General features: G+C 37.5%; 1 protein-coding gene across 2 annotated transcripts; it reads left to right on the top strand.

Moving 5' to 3' along the window:
- Positions 1-15666: 15666 nt before the first annotated feature.
- Positions 15667-17937, top strand: LOC133863703 (dehydration-responsive element-binding protein 2C-like). Of its 2 annotated transcripts, none has more exons than XM_062299757.1 (2): positions 15667-15996; positions 16504-17937. In XM_062299757.1, exon 2 carries the CDS (start codon positions 16661-16663, stop codon positions 17711-17713), a length of 1053 nt encoding a protein of 350 aa, XP_062155741.1. In that variant the 5' UTR covers positions 15667-15996; positions 16504-16660; the 3' UTR covers positions 17714-17937. The 2 variants fall into 2 exon arrangements, with proteins under 2 accessions (XP_062155741.1, XP_062155742.1); XM_062299758.1 differs by having other exon boundaries at positions 16499-17937.
- The last annotated feature ends 1819 nt before the right edge of the window (positions 17938-19756 follow it).

Below are 19756 nucleotides of genomic sequence, written 5' to 3'. Positions count from 1 at the left end.
GAAAATGGCACTTGAGGCAGCATTTGTTGAGAAGAATTATCAAAATTTTCTTCTTGAGAATGAGTAACAGAATGAGCACTTGGTTTAGTAAAACCAGAACTTGCTGACTTCTTTGTAAACTGAAATCCAAGAGGGAAGCCGTACAGTCGATAACACTTATCAACAGTGTGTCCAGGAATGTTACAGTGAAGAACAAATCGGTTTCTCTTTCCGATTGTAAGGTTTAGCAAATCGATTTTGCTGCAAAGGCATTGCTTTAGACATCAAAACTGCAGTATCTTGAGTTATAGAGTCAAGAAAAACCTCTTTTTGGCTCTCTTCTTGAACAATAAATGAAAATACCTTGTTGATCGAAGGCAGAGGGTCTATCAATAGAATTTGACCTCTAATATTGGAGGAGGAGTCATTGAGACCCATCAAGAATTGAAAAATGTATTCTTGATTGTAGTTAGCAACTATAGAACTTAAAGCTCCACAAGAGCATGAAGGAGAACAAGTACAAGTCGGAACCGGCCTGTAATTACTTAACTCATCCCAAAGAGATTTGAGATGAGTGAAATATGCACTTACAGAGAGATTTTCTTGAACAAGAGCCGAGATTGATTTCTGCAACTGAAAAAACCTTGGTCCGTTCTTCTTGGAAAATCGCTCCTTCAAATCCATCCACATTTCTAAACATGTGTTGATGTAGATAACACTTGCAACGATCTCTTTTGAAAGAGAATTCAAGATCCATGAAAGGATCATGTCATTACATCGAGTCCAAGCCTCTACTCCATCCGAATCATCTGGCTTGACAAGAGTTCCATTAACGAACTTGAGCTTATTTTTGGCCTGCAACGCCATGGTCATAGACCTACTCCAGGTATTGTAGTTCTCACCGATCAATGGTTGAGAAACTAGAATAGCTCCAGGGCTATCTCCATTATGAAGAAAAAATGGATTCGAAAAATTGTCAAAAAGTGAAGAAGAAGAAGAAGAAGATGATGAAGCGTTATGCATAAGAGTTGTCATGGATGAGATTTTCAGAATTGCTCTGATACCATATCAAATATTGAAATGATAAAGAGAAACGATTCAGAGAAGAAGAAACTCAGAGACTTTGAGATAATGAATATTTCGTAACTTGTATTAAAAGTAACTATGAATTCTGTTTTTATACTACTTGCTTACAGAGTAAAAACAGAGCCACCGACTTGCTCTTTGTAAATATCAGCCCTAACTATTTCGTAACCAACTGACAGCTAATCAACATGTGATTAATATAATTTCACATGTGATTTATACAAATAAATCATGTGATCAATACAGTCAGCATCATTTGATCACAGCTTGTTGTTGCTTATCGAGCTTGAATTGCTTGCTGACTTCTTTACTGCTACAAGTATCTTGTTGCTGCTTGATAGTAGTTTGATAAATTGCATCTACCACTGCTACACTATCCTCCACCACAACCTCCCTACACACCACGCTCTCATCGATAATACTCTTCATCTTCAACTCGTCAAATATAGTGTCGTCCAAAAACATGTCCAACTTATGATACTTATCGTCCTCGTTCTCCCATTTCTTCTCGCGCAAGATAATGGGCATCACGGTGACACTCACGCCTGCGTGGCCTGACATGCGTGCTGCACATGCAATGGCCTCGCGGTCGTCCTGTCCGCCAATGAAAACCACCGCAACATGGTAAGAAAAATGACTACAACTCCTGGTACGCAAGCCCCTATCGACTAGAACCCCCGCCATGCAAGGGGCATATGTTTGTATATTGGTATTTAGATCACGTATTGTTGTGGTGATACGGTTGCCTTGAATAGCTCACTGGTTCTCATGGTAGGGAATGATAATGAGAGAGGCTAGTTCGTCTTGAGCGAGCCCGCAAATGTTTCTATGCATGCCCTTGTAGGGGGCGATCATCATCAATGGATGGACAGTGACTCGGCCACTTGAGTTCATGGCGTAGTTCTCAAAGTAGCACAAGATGTGTTCGGCGTTTGAGTCGTAGCTGTTGGCAAACCTCATGAATGATCTCCTTTTTCGCTTTTTGAGAATCGAGATGGATAAGAAGTGGAGCGGCTCGACCTAGAAGTTCCATGAGGTGGACAACATAGGTGCAAATTGGGGTTACTTCTGTTGGGTTGAAGGCTTCCAGGAGGCTGATCATGCTGGGAACATTTTCTTCGCTGTGGACACAAGAGATGATCCGAAACTCGGAGACACGCGGCATGGTTTGCATTGTTCTTATGTTTTTGGTGCTTGTCTGACGTACCAATCTTAGGGTGCGTTTGGGATTGCAATTTCGTAGACAATAAGTGCGATTTTAAACCAAATCGCAGAACATAGATCGTTTGGGAACTGCGTTTTTAAAAATTGCGATTTGAAAACGCAGAAAATCTGCTTTTTCAAATCGCAGATAAGATGGTGCTTTTTTGAAAACGCAGAATTTTAAAGGTAAATTCGCGATTTTAAAGGCTAAATTGCGATTTTGCCAAACACTTAACTGCGTTTTTAAAAATCACTTTTTTCAAATCACACATTTTAAAATCGTTATTTTAAATCGCACTTTTTGAAATCGCAAACCCAAACGAACCCTTAGGCTTGTACAAGATTTCTGTCAATGCAGATACGTACAATTGCGGTTATAGCCCGATGGACAACACAATTACAGCATAAGATTGCTCCGTAATTATCTGCCACAAATAAGGTGAATATGTAGCCCATAAATAAATACCCTCGTATATACACTTTTCATAACAAATTGCAAAGGGTACTTAAACTAGGGAAAGAAATATTGTTTCTGATCACGTGATTTATATAAATTAACGTGAAAACTGGTTTTTTTTTTTTTTTGGGGTTGTTTATTAATATTTTTATTTTAAAAATAGAAAACAACAAACAAAGAACAAAAATTTTAACAAAACAAGCCGAAGTCTAACCTTTTTGTCTATCCACTCCAAAGAAATGATAAGCCCAAGCTCAACTAGAGGTGGGTATCGGGTAAGTCGGGGTCGGAAATGGTGTTTCCGATCTCCGACCGGGAAAAGTCGGTAAAGTCGGGTAATTACCCGACTTTATTTCGACCAAGAATAATTTCGAAAATGTCGGATAATTCGAATAAAACGAAAAAGTCGGTAATGTTTGGTCGGTAAATCGGTAATGGGCCTTTTCAAGCAAACCAAAAGAGCACTGCACTAACCACCAGAACCAGATCGAAACAACCACCGACCAACAGATCGGACTGCGAGTCTGCGAAAAACAAGTTAAACAACAACGGATTCAATGAAAAACCAACCAAAAATTTCAACCGAACAAAATCTATTCAAAAAAATTAAAAAACTAACAAAGCAAACAAACTAGAGTCTAGAACTAACCTGAGTAACCTCCAGAGTTTGTATCGTTGGACGAGTTGAATGAACACAGAACACGGGATTTCACCACCTGGACTCCGGAACACGAGACTCGCGAAAGTAGGAGACAAAACTCACTACTTAGAAGGACGGGTAGAGCGCGGAGGGGCGTAAGGCCATGGGGCCGTGGGCCGTGAAGGAGTGAACGGATCCGCATCTAGTCGTCAAGGCGTGGCTGCGTGGGGCAGGGACTGCGGAGGGGAGATGGCGTCTGAAGCTGAGGGGCTATTCGAGTGAAGTGAGGGTTTTGAGAGAAAATTATGAATATATAGGTCCCTTAAGCGGCGTCGTTTTAATAGACAAAGGCAAAAGTGCAATAGCAACAAAACGGCGTGTTTTGTTAGTTTTAACAAAACTAACAGCCTTATCTATATATTAATAAAAAAAAATATATATATATATTTTGGTCAGTCGGGTAAGTCGGTAACCGACTGAAAAAACCATTTCACCGGTTACCGACAGACCGAAAAGTCAAATTTTTTTTTTAATTTTGAATTTCGATTTTATAATTAATCGGTAGGCGGTAGGCGGTAGGCGGTAGGCGGTCGAAGTCGGTTTGGTGGCAGTCGGCGTATTTTCGGTAATCGGTAATCGGATAATTTGCCCACCCCTAAGCTCAACAATGCCTTTGTCATTAGTAATTAGGCCAAGCAAGAAAGCATGTTCGGGCCTTATTTTGAAAAACGGTGAACCTAGCACTGTCCCCACAAACTTGGCAAAGTATTCACAAATTAAAAAGGCCGGATGCACACCAATGGGATAAAGGCATCCCAATTTCCAATCATGCGGACATCCACTTCATAGCCAACGCGGGCAAAGAACAATGGCAGAAAAAAGTTAGACAATAAATTCTGACTTTTGTACTAAAATTGACCTAGAGGAGGTCCGTCCGGTATAATATGCCCTAGCATTAGAGCCCCGTAAAAAATAGTTGTGCCTATAGAGTCACTAATAAATCCCATGACTAAAACTCCAACTAGTATTAGTACAACAAAGTGTTCAGGTACCTCTTTCAATTCCCTTGAGGTGTTTTCTTGATGTTCAGAACTATTCCCGGCCGTACGTACCACAAAGATGGTAAAAACCGTGAATGCGAAGAAGGCAACGAAAGTCAAGACTCTCAGCCGAATGCCACTTTGCACAAAGCTTACAGACATTGACATGAAGAACCAGTTGATCGCATCATTGACGAGTGCCAAGGTCAGGGCAAGTTGGCCCAACACTTATCAGTAGTTGTAAGGTCGATTTCTTCAAGAGCATTTGCAACCACAGAGAAAAATGATACGGATAAATTAGCAGCCAGAAATAAGTGAAATAACGGGACGCTGTTGTACTCCGAGGTAATTATAAGAAAAGAGAGTGTTAAAAGAGGAAGCGCTAAGCCTGTTAAACCAATGCTCCAAGATGCAACAGAAGAAAGCAGATTTGGTAAGAACCAAACTTGGTTTTGACAACTGCTTTGTGGTGGATAGTGAGGGTAAGAGTGGAGGTCTTATGCTTTTATGGAACTCATCTTGTTTTGTGGAAATTCAGAATTATAGCAGGAGACATATCAATGCAATTGTGCAAAGAAATCCCGAGGAGCCTGTTTGGAAGTTGACTGGCTTCTATGGTCATCCGGAGACTAATAAAAGAAATGAATCCTGGTCTTTGCTTAGATACTTAGCTGCTATCACGCCAACTCCCTGGTTATGCTTTGGTGATTTTAATGACATTACCTCAGCCGGGGAAAAATCTAGTAAATCGTTTAGACCTTATGCCCAGATGAGAGCATTTCAAAGAGCTTTATCAGATTGTGGTTTGGGGGATTTAGGCTTTGTTGGGCCTAAATATACTTGGAGTAATGGGAGTTGTGAGTTGGAGAACACTAGAGAAAGATTGGACAGGGCATTAGCTAATGAGGGTTGGTGCTCCATGTTTAATTTGGTGGAGGTAGAGGTCCTAGTTCGTACCTGCTCAGATCATAACCCTCTTTTGGTTTCTTTCTCACATTCTAATGATGTGGTGTGGCCTAAAAGCAGAATTTTTAGATATGAAGCTGCATGGGCAAAATACAAAGATCAGGGAGATGTTGTTAAGAAGGCCTGGAGGCCAAGGCTTAGTCATGATTCTCACTGGGGTGCTGTTCAAAGAAATCTTGAGGCAAAACAAAAGGAGCTACTATCAATTCAACTGAAGGAGGATGGTGGCTCTCCTTTGGAGGAAAAAAGAATCAAAGAGGAGCTGAATTCCATGCTGGAGTTGGAAGAATTAAAGTGGAAACAGAGGGCAAAGATCAACTGGCTTCAATATGGGGATAGGAACACTAAAGTGGAAACAGAGGAAGAAGAAGAGTCATATTTCCAAAATTTACGATAAGAATGGCAGACTTTGTTCTTCCAAGGAAACCATAGAGGAAGCTTTTGTCTCTTTTTCAAGGATCTGTTTTCGGTAGGAGTTAATTTGGAGGTGGAAGCTTGTTTAAGTGCTTTAGAGAGGAAGGTTTCTCCAGAAATGAATCAAAAACTTTTGCTCCCTTTCTCAAAAGAAGTAATCACAACAGCTTTGTCCCAAATGTCTCCTCTGAAGGCCCTTGGACCAGATGGTTTCTCTGTGAGCTTTTATCAATCAAACTGGTCAACATTAAATTCTGAGGTTAGTGATGCCATTTTACATTTCTTAAATACTGGTGAGTTGGATAATCATATAAACTCAACCTTTATAGCTCTTATTCCTAAAGTGCAGAAGCCTGAGTATGTTACTGAATTCAGACCTATTAGTTTATGTAATGTTATTTATAAACTGATTTCAAAGGTCTTGGCTAACCGTTTAAAAAAAGTGCTGCTTGACATTATTTCCTGCTTCCAGAGTGCCTTTATCCCTAGAAGGCTTATCTCGGACAATATTTTAGCAGCCTATGAGACTATGCATACTATGCAAAGTCAAATGTGGAGTAAGGTGGGTTACATGGGCATTAAGCTAGATATGAGCAAAGCTTATGACCAGGTTGAATGGCTTTTTTTGGAGGCTGTCATATATAAACTGGGTTTTGATAATAGATGGGTTAGGTTGATAATGAAGTGTGTAACCTCTGTCAGCTATTATATCATTATTAATGGAAACCCAGTTGGAAAATTTTCTCCCTCTAGAGGATTAAGGCAAGGGGATCCTATATCCCCCTACCTTTTCCTGTTGTGTGCAGAAAGCTTATCTTCTCTCCTTTTTCAGGCAGAGCAAAAAGGCCACATCTCAGGTATTCCTACTTCCCCAAAAGGTCCTAGAATCAGTCACTTGCTTTTCGCAGATGACTGTATTCTTTTTTGCAAAGCTAACCGAGTGGAGTGGAGAAGATTGATGAAGATTCTTAATATCTATGAGGCTGGTTCTGGACAGCAAGTTAATCTTCATAAGACTTCTGTTTTTTTCAGCCGAAATACCAATCTTCACAGAAGACAAGAAATTCTGAATCTCTCTGGTTTGGAAGAATCTCATGGTATTGAGTCCTATCTAGGCCTGCCTACTTTTGTTGGAAAGTCTCGTAATAAGGCCTTTCAATTCATTAAGGAGAGAGTTTGGAATAAACTTAATAATTGGAAGGTGAAGTTTTTATCCCAAGCTGGTAAAGAAATTCTTCTGAAGGCAGTGATCCAGGCTATTCCATCTTACTGCATGTCTATTTTTCAGCTTCCTATCTCTCTGTGCAAGGAGATAAATGGATTGATGCAAGGGTTTTGGTGGAGCCATTTTTCAAAAACCTCTAAAATCCATTGGATGAGTTGGAACAAAATGAGCAGATCAAAGTCAGTTGGAGGGTTGGGTTTAGAGACTTGGTCCTTTTCAATCAAGCTCTACTTGCTAAGCAGGGTTGGAGGTTGCTTCAAAATCCTTCATCTCTCACTGCCAGAATTTTCAAATATAAGTACCACCCTACTTCCTCTTTCTTGGAAGCTTCTTTGGGGTCTAGAGTGTCTTTTGCTTGGCGGAGTATTTTTCAAGCAAAAAACCTTCTGTCCCCTGGTGTGGTTTGGAGGGTAGGGAATGGAAGGTCTATTAAAATATGGAAGGACATATGGCTTCCAACTCCTACCACCCATTCTGTCCAATCTCCTGTAGGTAGGCTGGGAAGGGATGCCACTGTTGCTGAGCTTATAGATGTCGACAGGAGATGTTGGAATGCTGATGCTGTTTTTGAGAATTTTGTAGTTGAGGAGGCAAAGGTTATATTGAATATCCCTCTGAGTCCTTTTTTCCCTCAGGATCGAATGATTTGGCTGGGGACTTCTTCTGGGATCTTTTCAGTAAAGAGTGCTTACCATATGGGGAAAGAGTTCAAGGAAAAAGCAAGGGGCCAATGTTCAGTTGTTTCTAAGGAGCTAGAAGTATGGAAGGCTATCTGGGGCTTGAGAATTCCAAATAAGGTGAAACTCTTCACTTGGAGAGCCTGTCACAACTTATTGCCTACAAAAGCAATCCTTTCTAAACGAAAAGTGGTGCATGAGCCCACATGTCCCTGCTGTGGAAGGGAAGAAGAAACTCTTTTGCATGCTTTGTGGTCTTGTCCGGCTTCCCAAGATGTTTGGGGTGATAACCTTTCATGCTTCCATAAATGTAACTCCAATTTGACAAGTTTTGTTCATCTTCTGGAATACAGCCTCCAAAGATTCAGTTGTGAAAAAGTGGAGCTTTTGACAGTTGTAGCTAGAAAAGTTTGGCTCCGTAGGAACTCTTTGATTTTTGAAGGGTTTTTTCAACCTCCTAGGAAGATTTGGGAAGAAGCTCTCTCCTCTTTAGAAGATTTCAAGTCCAGTATGATTTCTAATAGAAGCCCTTTATTTTGTCTGGAAGCTGGCTCTCCTTCCAGGTTCTCTTCTTGGAAGCCCCCTCCACATGGTAAAGTTAAAGTGAATTGGGATGCTTCTATTAATCCCAAGGAGAAATGTATTGGGGTGGGAATTGTTGCAAGGGATAGTAGAGGGGAGTTTATGGGTGCTCAATGTTACTGGCTTCTTTTGGATACTGATCCTAGAACTGCAGAATCCTTAGCAGCCTCATATGCAGTCTTGTTTAGTAAGAGTTTTGGTTTCTTGGAGGTTGTTTTTGAAGGGGATGCTTCTCAGGTAATTTCTGATATCAACTCCCACCCCCCTCCTCATTTTTCCAAGGCTGGTCAGTTCACAAAAAGTGTTTTATCGGAATCAAAAAGCTTGCGGTTTGTTTCCTTTGTTCATGCTCCGAGAGAGTTAAATGTAGTTGCTCATGTGTTAGCAAAGACCGCAATAGGGCGTAAGTTAAATTTCTGTTGGAGGGAAGAAGTCCCAGATGGTATTTCCAATTTGATTCTTAGGGAGAAAGAGTTTCATCCCTAGATCCCTGTTATTGGGATCATGATTTGTATTTTCTTTGAGCAGTTAGCAATGAAGTTGTTCTTCTTTGTTTCAAAAAAAAAAAAAAATGCTCCAAGCCTTCCTTGTCGCCCTTAAGAGCATGGAGACATCTATATTTTTCACTGCAATAAGGAAGACAAAGTACATTGGGCCCACGAGGGCCAATTTATTTAACGCCATCCACTCATGTGATTTGAAGAAGAAAAGCAACAAGCCCTTCTTGACAACCGAGTCGTAGTGCGTTAGGACAGAAGGTCCTAAAATAATCCCACCCTGTGAATAAGAAGAAAAACAAGTTAGAATATCTTTTGTAATTGGATTCAAGAGTAAAATGTCCTTTATACTTCTATAAAATATATAAAATCAATAATATATTTTTAATTAATTTTTTTAAAAAAAAAGTAAAAATAAATGCAGAAGAGGCTAAGAATTCGAAGAATTAAGCATATCGGCCAGGACATTGCAGACAAATTGGGGTTGCTTCAAAGGTCTAAGAAATAAGAATAAAGTAAAGCAGTCGGGATGCGATGATGACCATGATCCATGAAGATCGACTTGGGCTATTAAGATACAAGGGTTTCCTGACCAAGGGATTTGGGAGTAACCGCTCCCGAAATCTCGTAAACAGTCATCTTCCCACTTGTTCGTAAAACTGGTGTAGAAGGTTAAATTGCTGCATATATGTGTGTGTGTTACACATACAACGTATATATATATATTGTTACACATATATGTGTGTGTGTTACACAATCTGCTTACTAGGCAATGGGTCGGACTGGAAAATAAAAATATAGGTTTGTTTATTAATTAATTAATTGAACCCAAAACCTGAAATGAAGAAGAAAGTTTTTCAAGATTTAGATTAGATCTCACTATCTAATAGTTTATATGTTATCACATCATCTAATTTTTTTTGAATAATATGAGATTATGTGCACTATTAAATACAACAAAATCTTAGATGTAAAATAATCTCTCTCCAGCCATTTCAAAGCTAATAACATTGTTCATATATAAAATTTCTCATTCATTAAAATATATATATATATACCATAGTTGATCTCAAACTCATAAACTAAAGCTTTTGAGTTGAAGAGAACTGTCTTTATCTTTTTTTTTTTTTAAAAAAAAAAACATCGTATACCAAAAGGAAAAGCAGAGTTCAGATTGGCCTATAACGACTCTTTTATCTCTTATTTAGAGAATTGGGTCTTTGTCAACTTCGCTTTAATTTGTCCAATCAAACCATTGTGATTTCTCCGTACAAGAAAACAAAAAGGTATTTGTTTGGATTTAGTTTCACATCAAATTTTGAAATTTTAATTTTAGCAATATTCATCATTATAACATCCTTAGTAGCCTCATCAAATTTTACTCATCAAAGTAGTTAAAAATTACTTTTCTCTATTATGGTGAGCTACTTTTTTAAAATTATCCTAGAAGGCTCACAATTTTAACTATTTACTATCACTATTCCATTTAAATAATATTTTTTTTTTCAGATTACTTTATTCTTTCTCTATTTAATCTGTTTATATAATAAGCTACCATACACCTTCATCTTGAAATTAGATCATTGCTAAGAAATTACAGAAGTTTTCCTTTGCTTCTCAACCAAATTTAGGAAATAAATAAAGAAAAGATAAATGAAAGAACCATAAAGTTTATGTCAGGAATAAAGAAACCTTAATGTCCATGGAATAAAGAAACCTTAATGTCCATGAAATAAGGACATCATCGTGTGAGAGAAATAGGAGAAAAAATAAATAAAAAAAATGTGCTGATCATGTGAGAGAGAAATGAGAAACAAAATTGATGAGAGCATTCTTAGTAGCCTCACCAAAAGAGCTTTTTAGCTATTTTGGTGAGCCAATTTGATGAAAACACTAAAAAATCACTCTCAGCAGCCTCATCACTTTAACCAAAAAGTTTTGGTGAGTAAAAATACTCACCAATTTTGATGAGTAATATCCACTCACCAACTCTCTCACCAATTTTGTTTCTCATTTCTCTCTCACATGATCAACACATTTTTTTTTCATTTTTTTCTCTCATTTTCTTCTCCCATCTCCCATCTCCACACACGATGATGTCCAGGGGCGGAGCTAGGAAATTCCCGGAGGGGGGGCTGGACTTAAATAATATATATATAGTCCCTTTATCTGTGCGTCCGCTTGTAAAATAAAGAAAACAAATCTTAAACTTAACTTATAATAGTTTTTATTAACATTGACAAGGAAAAAAACAACAAATAATTAACCAAATCAAACCCATCAAATTAGGAAAAAAAAATTCCAATAATCAAAGTAAGTTAATATTTATTAAAAATCTTAATCTAGCAAAAATAGCAAACACAGAAAAATATAGACTACTTAACAAATAAATTATGCACAGTTAATAAGAACTAAGAAAAATGAGTATCTTTCAATGAATCAACGTTATCTTAAGCTTGAAGGATTTCTTGAAAACAAACCAAAGACAATAATGTGCTAGATGAATCCTGCAAACCAATAAAAACAAATAATAAATTAGAAGAAGTAATGATGAAAACAATTAAAAAAAAAAAGTTATCTTTTAAATTGTCTTTTAAATTGATTACTTATTTTAAAGACAAATATTAATTTATTAGAATAATTTTTTTTAAAAAAAAGAAGTCCAATCTAATTTGGATGAGGTTTTTCTATCTAAAATCAAAATGTTGCATTTTAATTAGTACTTCTGCTGAAAAAGACATACCTAGTTTCATTTTTTTTATGTATTTATTTTGTAAGTTTTTTGAGAATTCTATCTAAACTAAATACTGAAAAAAATTAAATAATAAATATAAATATAAAAAATTCTATTAATCATATTTGAGGAAGTCTTTCATTTCATTTTTCATTTTTCACCACCCTCAAATCTCATTTCTCTCCCTCATCAGCCATGGTCCCACACTCTTGCCCACTCCCAAGTCCCACCACACCCCCACCCCCCCATTCATTTTCGTATGCAATCTTCTAATCTCAAGAAAGAGTCAAGAGTCTTGACTCCTTGAGATTCTGAATTATGAGAAGATGGGAGACAATCCACTCAATTACATCTATTAAAAAAAAAAAAAAAAATCCACTCACCCAATTACTCGAAGCCTCTAGATTCCACTCAATGCTTCAATTGAAACTATTGCCTATTGAGTCAATTCCTTCTCCCACCCATGGTCCCACGCCCTTACGCCCTGGCCCCCTCATCTTTTCATTTTTTTTTTTTAAAAGGATAAAACCGTTCGGTGGTCTTCCTTATTTCTTGTCCTTATCTTTTTATTTCTCTCTTCAACCTCACGCCTCCCTCCCTCTTTCAGTGCTTCAATTCTCTCATCAATCTTCATTGTCTATTTATCTTCAACCCATCTCAAAGAAATCATATAATCAAACACAGACTACCCAATAAACACTCAGATTTTTCTTTTAGAAAAGCCTAAATTTCAAAGAAAAATCATATTAAAGATTTAGAGCATGCAGAAAAATAAGAGCAAATAACTCACTGTGATGAGTGTTTATTGCTACTGGTGGTGCTTGAGCCGGTGGACAGAGGGCTGACGGTGGATGCACAGCCAGATCTCAATCTCTCAGACTCAGTTTTCTTGCCTCAGTATTTTCAAGCTCTGCATTTTTTTTTTTTTCCTTTTTTCTTTGGGTTGAATGTGATATTGAGGGCTTGAGGGAAGTTTAAGAGGAATTGTAAAAGTAAATTTTGTCTTTTTTTTTTCCTTGTGCAGTGTGATTTTTTTATTGAACATTTGGTTGCCGTGTTGAAGAAGATTTGCCACTGATTATTATTTATTTATTTTTTATCTGCTGCCTCTGATTTTTTTTTTTTTTTTTTTTTCTAGTTTAGTATCTGCTGCCTTGCTGGGTTTTTAATTTTTTTTTTTTTAAGGAAAAGAAAAAATATTATAGTAGTAGAGTAGATTAAATTTTTTTGGGGGGGCCTGAATTTTGTTTTTGCCGGGGCCATAGGTGCCTAACCTAAAAAAAAAAAAAAAAAATTAAAAGGGTTTGAAATTTTTTGGGGGGGCCATGGACCCCCCAAGGCTGTACGTGCCTCCGCCCCTTATGATGTCCTTATTTCATGGACATGAAGGTTTTTTTGTCCGAGACATAAATTTTGAAGTTCTTTCATTTATCTTCTTTTTTTTTTTTTTTTTTTTTTTTTTGAATTTGGTCGAGAAACAAATGAAAACTTCTGTGAATTTCTTTGCAATGATATAATCTCAAGATGAAGGTGTATGGTACCTTGATGTATAAAAAGATTAAATAGGGAAAGAATAAAGAAATTTGAAAAAATATTATTTAAATGGAACAATGATAGTGAATAATTAAAATGGTGAGGCTGCTGGGAGAATTTTTAAAAAGTGGCTTACCATAATAGAGAAAAATGATTTTTAATTACTTTTGTGAGTAAAATTTGATGAGACTACTAGGAATGCTCTGAAAAGAGTTAGTGAGTGAATATTACTCATCAAAATTTGTGAGTATTTTCACTCACCAAAATTTTTTGGTTAAAGTGGTGAGGTTGTTGAGAGGATTTTTTTAGTGTTTTCTAACCTTACAATAACGAAGATTCATGTAAATTTGAACTTGAGATCTACCTAAATATATTAATAAAATAAAAAAATAAATCATTCTATTCAAATCATATATGTAGTATTTTTGAGTAATTCTACATGTGATATAAATGTTTATCAAGTGTCCATCAAATAATGAGATGACTTCTAAAATCATCATTTCATCAAATTTACTATTTAATCAATCACATGTCTAATGATAATTTTAAAAGTCACCTCAAATTATTTGATGGACACATGAAAATTGTTAAAAGCTTTATCCAAGCATGACCCTTTCATCTCCAAAAAGAAAAAAATATGAATCGAAAAAAAAAAAAAAAAGTACACTCAAAATATTTGTTTCGCACAACTTTTTAACACGTGCACAGAGTTCTTCGGTGACGCATGCACGGCCAGGGACTTAGCTAATGGGTGATGACGAAGAGTGGACATTGAACCAGGATTGTCATGGTCAATGATGGGACATGAGAAATTGAGAATTTGAGATGGGCACGTAGCCACGTCCTAGTCCACCGTACCATTCAAGCAAATATATATATTTATATTTATATATATAAAAAATTGAAAAAAAATAAAAAAGAAAAAGAACAAACACGAAACTAACCTTCTATGGCTTCTACACAAAAAAGAAAAGAAGACAAAATTTGAAATTAAGACAAAAAAAAAAAAAAATTAAAATCCATTTTTTTACTAATAGTACTATTTTATAACATTTATAATTTATTTTATTGCTTAAAAATTGCGTGTGTAACTTACAATTGATAAATTATCATTAAAAAAACACTAACTATTTGTTGTTAAGGTGTAAATTATAACCACCTATTGCATAAGAGCATTTCTGGCGGTAAATGTTTGATGTGTAAAATATTTTTAACTCTCGGAGATGTTTTTTGCAAAATTACCTTGCGGCACGTGGCACGTGAATCTTAGATGTTTGATGTATAAATTATCCACATTTGGTGTTTGATGTACAAATATCCACTTGACTCGTCCTCAAGGAGTAGTTCAATCGGCTGGAGATCACGTCTCATAAAACAAGGGTCACTGGTTCGAATTTCTCTTCCCCCATTTTATGTGGACATGTCACACAAAAAAAAAAAAAAATCCACTCAACTAGACTGGAATCAAAGGGGTCCATTGTTGTTGTGGGCATAAAATCACATGTCCCATTGCTAGGTAGGTTGGCCAATCAATTGGCCGGAGAATGTGGAAGGAGGGAAAGTAGAGAACCACCTCCTTATTCCGCCTAATCATAACTAACACCCTAATGCGATCAATAGACACAATTGCATAACTTGACACCCATTAACGATCATAAAAAGCAAATAAAATTGTAAAAGGATCCTCTCAATTAGTTGATTTAGGAAGGGCAAAATGATCTAAAAAAATAAAATGACTATTTTGCCCCTCCTAAATTAACTAATCAGCTCCTCTCCATTTCAAATGAAATGGAAATGATTCGTTTCCGAGGAAAAAGATCATCTCCGTTTCAAATGAATTGGAGAGAAGCCGGTTAGTTGATTTAGGATCCTCTCCATTCCAAATAAGTTGATTTTATTACATTGTCAAGATTGCACTGCACTAACGGGTGACACTTGGCAAGAGCCTTACTAGGGACAGTAATTGAATGTCACGCAAAACTAAAGTCTTACCTTATTGCTGAAGGAAGAAAGATTCCACCGTATATAAGAGAAATAAGTCTTTTTAAAGGATTAGGCTTGGGTGCTGTAAAATAATTAACTACAGCATAAGTGTTGTAGTTTTTTCAATAGTGAAGATCTAACTTTATTAATTTTTTATTTTTTATTTTTTATAAAACACTTAAAATTAGATCTTAACCATCGAAAAAACTACCACGCTTATCTTGTAGTACCCAAGTCAAATTCCTTTTTTAAATACAATAATCCAAAACACCCACCATTATTATATTTTGCAAATTTTCCTATTTTAAAACCTCTTGCTAACTAAAGGCGTTCCTCCTCGATCAATTCCCCAACAAGGCTAGCTTTGTGCTTATCTGAACCCTCTATTGCAATTTACTGCAAAAAAGGACGGAGATAAGCACGGACCGATCAATATCTTTCTGTAATAATCTTTTGAGAATTTTAGGATATCCTTCTGTGTAAGTTTTATAAAATATCAATTTTAATTTTTAAATTAAATAATCATACTGCTACGGATAAGGAATAAGAGGAAGGTAGCTAGGAGTGAAGGGAAATACTTCGAAGCAAAGAAATCTACAGCTGGGCTAGTACTGGTTCGGGAAGTTCCTGGCGCCACGTGCTGCAAGGTTCGGTCCGAAGCGCGCCGAAATAACTAGAAAGCGCCACGTCAAAATAATCCAAAAAAATAATCCGAAGAAACGCCCAAAAGCAGATGTGGGAAATATCTGGAGAAGGCTATAAATGCCCCTTCCCAGCTGACTATCACAGGAGTTTTCTGGATTTCTCTACATGTAAAGCCGTTCTTATCACACAGCAGAGTATCACAAAAAGCTGTTCACAGCGAAAAACAAACCTCAAGCTTCGTCTGAAACGCAGCATTCTTGATCAGAAAAGAAGAGATCGATCACAATCACAAGGGTTTGTTCGATTGGCATGTTGTCGAAGATTACACCTGAGAGGTTGGTTCTTTCAAACCTTTCCCTTTTGTTCTTTTGAATTTCATTAGGTCTTTTGTTCTTTCGATTTGTCTCTTGGTTGGTTTTTCCTGGGGTTTGTGATTGTGTGAGTGAAAATTTTGGGTTTCGGGAAATTCGATTTCGTTACTTGGATAATTTGGTTTTCCTTTGTGGTGTGGTTTTTATTTCGGGTAATCTCTTGGTCTTCTACTGGTTTTGGGTTTAGGGTTTATGGTAACTAGAGTTTTACATTAAAAAAGAAAAAGAAAGAAAAAGAAAAAAGTCAAATACTTGGGATTCTTGGAGCCGAAGAAATCTCTAGGTTTCGTCCAAAGTTGTCCTACTAGTGTCACAGCCGCCAGTGCGTTGGGAATAAAAATTCTGTTCTGATATAACTCAGTTTCTTGTCTTTTTTTTTGGATTTCCAGACATGTTAAAAGTTATGTTACAGCAGTTTCGTTGTTGAATTTCCAGATTTTAATTCAGTTTTTGCTTCCAATCTTAGTGCAGATTCTGAAAGTCATATTAGAAGTAATACCCAGAATACGGATTTGGTTGTTAGCTTCGGAGAATAGCAATACCTTTATTGCTTGATTGTTGCTTGAAAGGTGGTTGCGGTTGCTGTGCAATACAATTAAACGATCCCTGTGTATTGAATTTTGCAAAGATGGGTGCTTGTGATCGAGGTACTAAAGAGACCTCTCTGCCCTTGAATGTTTCCCGGAAGAAGAAGTCGAGGAGTAGAGGTGATGGATCTCTGTCCGTGGCTGAAACCCTCGCCAAGTGGAGAGAGTATTACGCCCGGCTGGATTCTTGCAATGATGAGATTAAACCGATTTGTAGAGCTCCCGCCGTTGGGTCGAAGAAGGGCTGTATGAAAGGGAAAGGAGGACCTGAGAACTCGCGATGTAATTACAGAGGGGTGAGGCAGAGAACATGGGGTAAGTGGGTTGCAGAAGTTCGAGAGCCAAATAGGGGGAAGAGACTTTGGCTTGGTACTTATCCAAATGCAGTTGAAGCTGCCTGTGCCTACGATAAAGCTGCAAGGACCATGTATGGTTCTTATGCTCGCCTCAACTTTCCGGATTGTTGTCCGGTCACCACTTCATCAGGCATTTGCTCAGTGTCAACTCCATTCGGTTCAGATTCCACAACTACATCAAATTACTCCGAGGTCTATCCCAATGTGAAGAATGAGGATGGGGAAACTGAATCAGGAATGGATAATCTGCACGCCGCAGTCTCTGAAATTAGAAGACCAAGTAGTACGATGCAGCCAGAAGCGAAGGAGTCATCCTTACATGTTACAAATGGCACTTGCAGTGACATGTATAAAGTTAAGCAGGAGACGGAGGATGAGCCTATTGACTTTAAGAACGATTGTTGGAACAATGGACAGGAGTATTTGGAGGGTCCCGTGGAGGAAATGTTTGATGTGGATGAACTTATGGGGCTCTTAGACAGTAATCCTCTTGGCAACAATAAATCCATGCTAGCTTTGGGTTATGATGCTGGTCAAATAGGGCTCCCCGACAGCAATCAATGCGAGAAACCAACAAGTTTGTCATACCAGTTTCAGAATCCAGATGCCAAGTTGCTGGGGACACTGAATCATATGGAGCAGGCACCTTCCGGAGTTGATTATAGCTTTGACTTCTTGAAGCCGGATAGGCTGGATGATGAGAAGAATGGGACGGATGGATACTTTAATTTAGGATGATCAGATTTTAGATTTTGAGAGAGGAGATGAATGCTTGATATGCTTGTACTTTTTTTATTGCTGACCGAGCTTATTTTCTACAGGTTTTAGATTCCCCAATTTAGCTTGTTTTTCTTCATCTTATACCACTTCTGAAAAAACAGAGTTAAATGGAATGACCTTTAAAGGTGTCCGTGTACTTTATATGGATGTATGTATAAAAAAACGGAGTTTTTAGTTGTGTATTTGTGTTTGTTTACAGGTCTGGTTCGCTACATAATGTCTGTTGATCTGTGACCTCTCAAAGGTAGCAGAAGGCATCATAGAAAGCCAACTGCCTACCGGCTCTACTCTGTTTTATCGTAGTATATCATGTCGTAGGTTTATGTTTCTTAATGCTCCCAAAGGCGTCTTTAAAAATAAACAAGCCATTTCACAAGAAAGAAATAGAAATCCTACAAATCCCAGGATTACTAGGAATTTTTATTTTTATTTTTTTAACACACTTCAATTTTTAAATTATGATTTACTGTAGCTCGGACTTGCAAATTTACACTCGTTTCAAATGTACTCTTAAGAAATAAATAAATAACTTGAAGAACAAAGGCATGGCTGCAGCCGGATGACAGGTAGGACAAGATTTGAAATGATCATGGGAGCTGCATATGCATGTAACTCGGATTAATAGGGAATATATTTTTGCACATGCAAATACCGTCTTTCCCTTCTAATCTTTGTCTATTGCACAACAGATGGGAAGGGGTGGTCACGCGCGGTCACAGGGTCACTCCTTCCTAGTTCCTACAATAAAGCAGTAGCAGCCCTGGTTTCATTGGGTGTTGGGGAAGCTCTTTGGTGTGTCGTTTGGGGGGCAAGCGAGATATGAATACAGAATGGGCCATCGTGTCTGTGTGGCCTGGAGATGTTTTGCAGTCGTGTCCTTTGGCAGCACCGACTGCCGACTGCCGACTGGTGCATCTCGATGGTCTTTGTCTTTGCGTTCTGGTTTGTTCCTGTATAACTCTAAAACTTCAGCCTTTTCACGTAGGGGTGAACAGTGCATTGGGGGAGAGACCTCTCTGCTTTCCCTTTTTCTCGCGCTTGTTTCTTACTTTAGTTACTTGGTGAATGGAATTTTTTTTTTTAATAAGTACATCAACAAAAAAATTACATCAAAGAAAAACATATTGGCCAGGCAACTCAACAAAGAATTTTGAATTAACCTCATCAATGCTGGTAAACAAAATATAAAAAGAAATGAATCAAATAAATAGAATAGTTCTATATTTTTTTGGCACGAAGACCAATAAAGGTGGTCGCCAATTAAGGCGATATGGCAAGGCGCACGGCACCATGAATGGTACAACCGAGAGGCACGAGAATGACTACAAACCTCGAAATGTCCACTAATTCGATCCGTAACTCAACAAAGAAACATCAAAAAATGAACCACCACAAAAAAAAAAAAAAAAAAAAAAAAAGATACTGATGAGGAACAAAACAAAGCCTATGGTGGAGATGGCTTTAACCGCCTGAAGCAAACTAAGAACAGTAAATAAAAACAGAAAACAAAACATCAATAGCTAGTGGAGCAGAGGGGGTTGAAGAGTCCCAACGCCTGAAGGCCAATCGCAAGTGCCTGTTTAGTCTCTTCTTAACCATTCCCTGCAACAATAAAGGATGACTGCGTGGCCAACCCTCCCACAATAGATAGGGTAGCCGCACAACCTCCCCCATGCCATAATAGATGGGGGAGGTTCTGCAACCACCCCTCCAATATAACAAAGACTCTATTTGCATGCCTTTTTTTTTTGTATTTATTCTTAAGACGGTTCATTTTAACCCTAAGGGTAAATCAATAACTTCAAAACAATTGAGTCACGCATAGGACATTTTCCATCCAAATAACGGCCCAAATCTATCTCAAGAGTAAGTTGGAACATTTTGACAATTTGTAAGTTCAAAATGCAATAAATTATAATTTAGAAGTGAAAGTGTAAATGCGATGCTGCTTTGCGGCATAAAGTGCACTTTACCCATTAGCTTAACAACAATATTAATACT

This window comes from Alnus glutinosa, chromosome 3 (genome assembly GCF_958979055.1).
Source record: "Alnus glutinosa chromosome 3, dhAlnGlut1.1, whole genome shotgun sequence".
Taxonomy (NCBI): Eukaryota; Viridiplantae; Streptophyta; class Magnoliopsida; order Fagales; family Betulaceae; genus Alnus; species Alnus glutinosa.
The sequence above is the reverse complement of the archived record's forward strand: the minus strand, read 5'-3'. Positions and strand labels throughout refer to the sequence as shown.

Excerpts from the sequence above, each read along its gene's own strand:
- LOC133863703 (XM_062299757.1), top strand. The coding sequence starts at position 16,661 with ATGGGTGCTTGTGATCGAGGTACTAAAGAGACCTCTCTGCCCTTGAAT.